Below are 6000 nucleotides of genomic sequence, written 5' to 3'. Positions count from 1 at the left end.
GGTTGATTATCTGATCTTGTTCCTCCCGAACCTTGTTAATAAATCATCATAAAATAGCATAAATGGTGATGTTTCTCTCTCTCTCCCTCTTCCTGCAGAAAAGCAGACTCACCCTTTTGCTCCAGGTCAACAGGTGCTGATAAAGTGTCTGAAACCTCCAAAGCTGGGAGCCAAAGTACCTAGGACCTGCGATGGTCATCGCTGTGACGAGGACCGGGGTGCTGACTGACTACCAACCACAGTGGGTTCATGCCAGTAGAGTGAAGGCTGCTCCAGCCACAGGAGGGGATCCACCTTCCGTTTCTTCATCTGCCTGAGTTCGGGGAGCTGAGGGGGAATCAATAGGCGAAGGATGAGGAAGAAGAACCAAGAATTCACAATCACCATCGCTGAAAGTTTCTGGCCATGTCTTCAAAACCAGTCATATATCTGGTCACATTCATAAATCTGTTTGCCTATGCTCATACTTTTTTTGTTGGTGATGAGACGCCACATGCATACGCCACGAATATGTGGTGACGATTTGCTAATTATACAGCCAGAGCTGATGGTAAGAAAGGGCCTTGTTACGAATGCACTAAAATGACACATAGTGCTACTGGACCACGTGTGATTGTTGATGCTCCGCCAGCAGAAGAATGGGAATGCATTGCATTCATCAGTATTGCTGGACTGATTCCGGCTTTAAAGACTTCTGGACAATGGATGTGTAGACCAAATGCAACAGTGTGGTTTGTGCCCCAAGTGTTTGCAAAATTAACAATTGTGAGTTATATTCCTGATTCGTTGTTTTGTGTAGAAAGACAAGAAGGAAATTACAAGTTAGGTGAAATTCCAGAGAAAAAATGTGCTCGAATTTATCAGTATTGCCAAATGAAAAGTATTACATGTTGTCATTACTGTCTTTCGAAAGGTGGAGTTTGTGTTATTGTAGGAACAACATGTTGTACATATATCCAAGAGAATGATAAAGATGGTCATTTGATTCATGAAGGTTTGAAGAATATGACTAGAATTGCTAATGAGCTACAAGCAAGGGAAATTGGGGATAATCGGGATGGCTTCTTGGCCTGGCTTACAGGTCGGCAAAGAATGTTTGTAAATGCCTTAATCCCTATAGTGGTTATGCTTTTAATACTTGCATTTATTATATGTTGTATTATTCCATTTATTCGAGTTTTGATTAATCGTGCTATGAATAATCTTGTATCTTCTCAATATGCTTTCATGAGTAGACCTGTCAATATACGGACAGAATGAAGAATTTTTATCTGACTATATTCTATGCATTTTTAGTTAAGTACTGGGAAATAGGTAATTGTGCAGAGAGCTTGATAATGTTTATTTTATAAACAAAGCAGGCAACTGTTAGAATTTGTCCAGCTCTCTGCAGCTTTGCGTGAGCTCTCACGAGTTCTCACCGACGTCAACACACGTATTTTGAATGAAGCGGGAGCAGAAAAACAACAACATACGCAGATAATTGTATGATCCGTCCTCGTTGTTGTATAAAGACAGGAATGTAAAGGAACTTGCTTGGATGAAGATCGCTGAAGAGATCGGGATGTCAAATCTTTTCTCAACGTAATTATTTCCCATTTCGTTAGCTAGCGAAACATGGTCATGAGAGGATTCCAAAATGTCCAGTCCCAATAGTTTACCATGGTTTACTCAGGGGAAGTGTGCAAAAAACTAGATGCGTTGGGAGCGTTGCCTGACGTGTGCGGTGTGAACGCACCAAAAAGCAAGCGTTGCCAGCTTCAACGTATATGCGTCAAACTAGATGCGTTAGGTGCGTTGCCTGACGCAGACAAACGCACCATTACACTTGTTTCTGTCTGATTAATGTATGGTTGGTTGGAATAACAGGAAGAGCTCATTGTATACCCAGATCTATTTCCCAATAATGTTTTTGTTCCATATGACGCACATAGATATTTTAGTTAGATGCATAACATCCGTTAATATTCATATATATATATATATATTATATATATATATTCTTGTATTGAGCCAATAAAGTTGAAGTATGAAATACAGAACTTGTGTCTGTGTCTCTGCTTCCCGGCCGTATCAGTTGACTGGGAGATTGAGAATATTTCGAGGGCAGCGAGAAGCATAACGGGAAATATTTATTAACAGTGTGGTAAAGCAAAAAGCAAAAACTGTACCCGATCTAACGCGCTGTAGATGCTCACATCACAATCTTACTGGTTTCAATCTGCTTAACCTTGGTGATGTCAGTGCCCTTAAACGATGCTATAATGAACTAATAATAATAATAATAATAATAATAATAATTACCGTAATGATATATAACAATTTATCACCCCTGACTTGGCAAACAACTTTTGTTTGGCTTCAATTACATTTCCTCCAACATTTCCAATGTTTACACTAAATGGGACCCCAGTTATTACTCCACACCTCCATATTTTATTACTTATTTGACTGCAACTTAGAATCATTGCTTACATAACAATTCCATTTTTATCACTATTCCTCTGCTCTTTACTATTACACATTACCATCAATGCTCAATCTTGAAAATTTTTTTACACTTGATATCATCTGCTTGTTTTAACTAATTTGGTAATGCATTTATACTTTTACTCCATAACCCCTCTTTAAATCACACTAAAAAATTGTATTCATCCCCTTCTCAATTTATTGATTCCTTTTTGCTCTGCTTACTAAGTTTTCTTCATTATATTTTTTCTCCTTCTTGCTAAATGTCCCTAGACCTACTCATGAGAAAACATATTTTATTCATTTGATCATAAGATCTGAAAGATCCAATGCATTTACCCTCCCCTTGACAAAATGGGGAGAGAAGAGGTCGAAAGTGGACAAAAAAAAAAAAAAAAGACATTTTAAACCCAGATGTAAACCAAGCCCAAATTTACTACTCAAATATTTTGAATTATATCAGAGGTGCTTCTGTGAACCTCAAGATTGTCTTGTTTCTGCAAGTCTTTTCACAGTGATGGCACAGCAAAGGCATCTCTCTGGTGTTATCAATTCTCTCATGTGTGAAACCTCATGTTGCTTTATTTCTGAAACTCTTTCCACAGTGACCACATATAAATGACTTCTCTCAAGAGTGAACTCTCATGTGCCTGTCAAGGTTTCCTTTTTGGTTGAAACTTCTTCCACATTGCTGGCAGGTGAAAGGCTTCTCTCCAGTGTGTATTCTCATGTGGACTTCAAAGTGCCGTTTTTGACGAAAACACTTTCCACACTCAGAGCATGTGTGGCAATTCTCTTTATGAGCTGCCCTATGGACTTCAAGGTTTTCATGTTGATCAAAACTCTTTCCAGACTGATCACACGTGTAAGACTGCACTCCATTGTGAATTTTCATGTGTCTGGTAAGGCTTCCTTTTTGAGTGAAACTCTTTCCACACTGTTGGCAGGTATAAGGCTTCTCTCCAGTGTGAGATGAAACATGTCTTTTAAGAGTTAGTCTATGATTGAAACTCTTTCCACACTGGTGGCAGGTATAAAGCTTCTCTCTTGTGTGAACTCTCATATGGATTTCAAGGTGTCCATGTTGAGTGAAACCCTTTCCACACTGTTGACAGGTATAAGGCTTCTCTCCAGTGTGAATTCTCATGTGGACTCTAAGGTGTCCATGTTGAGTGAAACTCTTTCCACACTGTTGGCAAGTGTAAGGCTTCTCTCCAGTGTGAATTCTAACATGTGTTTTAAGACTTTTTCTAAGACTGAAATGATTTCCACAATGTGGGCAGACATAAGGTTTCTCTCCTGTGTGAACTCTCATGTGTCTTGTAATACTTTCTGTTTGATTGAAACACTTTCCACTCTGTTGGTAAGTGAAATAACTTCTTTCTGTTTTTCGAGTGATTTTTCTTGAGGAAGTCGTTTCAGTCTGTGAACAACTAAAAGATTTTTCTCCATCTATGAAATCATAATCTTTCTCTTCCATTTCATTCAGTACATCACTCTCCTCTTTCAGTGCCATCATGTCTAAGGTGAAAAAACACAAGTAAAAAAAAGCTCAGTTTAGTGGCACAAAATAGCAGACATCAAAACATTCAAACATGTTAGTGTTCAAAACTAACATATAACTACATCCTATATGCTCTAAGCCAGCAGTTCTTGTTTCCAGTCCTCGCTATCTACCTGCTCTGCATATTTTGCATGTCTCGCTTAAGCCCCGGTCAGATTACACCATTTTAGCCCGATTTTGCCACGATTTTATTTTCGTAGGGTGTCGTGGAGAATCGTATACGACAATGGGCGTCGGGACACAAGATTCGAATGTTTCATATCGTGTAGTGTGACATAGTCCAGTACATGTCTGCGATGCTCCACGACGTCTACACAGAAAGACTAGCATGTTTAATATTTTTCCGGCCCTCCACGACGAGTTCGGTCACATGGGTGACGTTGACCAATAGGAGCACATAACCTCTACCGTAAACAGCTTTTAAACATGGATAAACGAAAGAGAGATGACTTTGCTACTAGGTGGACCTAAGAATTGGAAGAAAGCTTTGTGGAGCTATGGCAACCGTATGCTTGCCTTTTTTATTTGTTTAACGGTCGTTTTTTGTCTGGCTAAACAACGATATTTTACCTCAAGTTCTCTTTGCAGGATTGACAGCCCATATTGTCCTCTTCGAGCAAGCCTGGAACGTGCCCACTGTCGAGTTTTCTTTTTTCTTTTTTTTTGCGCTTTTCAGAGATCAACACAGCCAGTACAAAAAACGCCGCTTCTGGATCCATTGCTGCTGTTGTTTACGGAAGTAGGGTGCGACTTGTCGTAGACGTCACGTAATGATTGGTCGCAAAGCGACGTGTAGTGTGACATGTTTGGTACCCACGACACAACAAGATTTTAACCTGTCAAAATCGCATAGTCTGACACAGTGACTGTCGGAACCGACAAAAAAATCGTGTAGTCTGACTGGGGCTTTAGATAATGCACCTGATTCTGAAAATCTGTTTGTTAAGCCCTGTTCACACTAAACGCGACTTCTGTCACTGCATGTCGCCAGAGTCTGGCGATGAGGTCGCTACTGGGCGTTCTCATCACTGGTTGCTTAGTAACGTCATTTAACAGACGTTTTTATCCAAGGCAACTTAAGCAGCAATGACTAGCAGGTTACAATTCATTTTAATGCATTTACTGTTATTTTTAATTTGGTACGTGTATTTTCTATCTAATAATTTATGATTTTGTCTGTTGTCATACATTTAACACATTTTGGTTTTGATTTTTTAAGAGGTAATATCTAATTTTAAATCCTATTAGCTCATTAAAAACCTACTTGGAATCCCCACGATATCGGCCACCCCTTTCCATGCCTCATTTTTTAAATTTATGTCTCTGTATGTGGGCAGGGACATGTCATATAAAACAGGACAATTGCTAACGGCAAGAATTCATTTCTCCTCCATCACTGCTGGAGCTGAAAGGAGAATGATCACATGATCACTGTCGTCTTCTTTCCTAATGGCGGTCGCTCCCGAAAGTCGCTCTTCATTTGCATAAATTTGAGAGATTCTGAACTTTGTCATGTTGCTGGACACGCCCACATCCGGTCGCTGATGGCCCCTGTCGCTCTCAGCACTGGAAATCGCCAGCTCTCCATTGAAATATATGGGATCTCATCACTTTGTCGCTGCATGTCGCGTGTAGTGTGCATGAACTGTGTTCCAATTGACATGTTCCCTACACAGTATTCATTGTTTCCTACTCCCTGAGCACTGGAAATCCGTTCAAATTTACTTCACTTTGTGAAGTATTCATTCACACATTTGCGTTACGTTACCGCCTGCTGCGTCTTCACACAAAAGATGAATCTTAACAGAGTGTGAATATGACATCTATAAATAAATACAATTTAAATTCACTCGTATAACACAATGGATATTATCCACAATTAATCTTTCATAAATATCTACACTTTGTGTGTTGCAATTCGTAAGCATGCAATATTTAGCACTGTGCAAAACTTTTGAGCAGTGAGT

General features: G+C 39.5%; 1 protein-coding gene across 1 annotated transcript in view; it reads right to left on the bottom strand.

Moving 5' to 3' along the window:
* Nucleotides 1-3029: 3029 nt before the first annotated feature.
* The window catches only part of LOC141338876 (uncharacterized), a 58750-nt gene continuing 55779 nt past the window's right edge, over nt 3030-6000 (bottom strand). The window contains exon 4 of the mRNA XM_073844496.1: nt 3030-3788. Within this exon, the coding sequence (XP_073700597.1) occupies nt 3098-3788 (691 nt within the window). The 3' untranslated portion in view covers nt 3030-3097. The remainder of the gene's footprint in view (nt 3789-6000) is intronic.

This window comes from Garra rufa, chromosome 1 (genome assembly GCF_049309525.1).
Source record: "Garra rufa chromosome 1, GarRuf1.0, whole genome shotgun sequence".
In the NCBI taxonomy this organism is placed as follows: Eukaryota; Metazoa; Chordata; class Actinopteri; order Cypriniformes; family Cyprinidae; genus Garra; species Garra rufa.
Note: the sequence above shows the minus strand (reverse complement) of the source record. Positions and strands in the feature narration are given on the sequence as shown.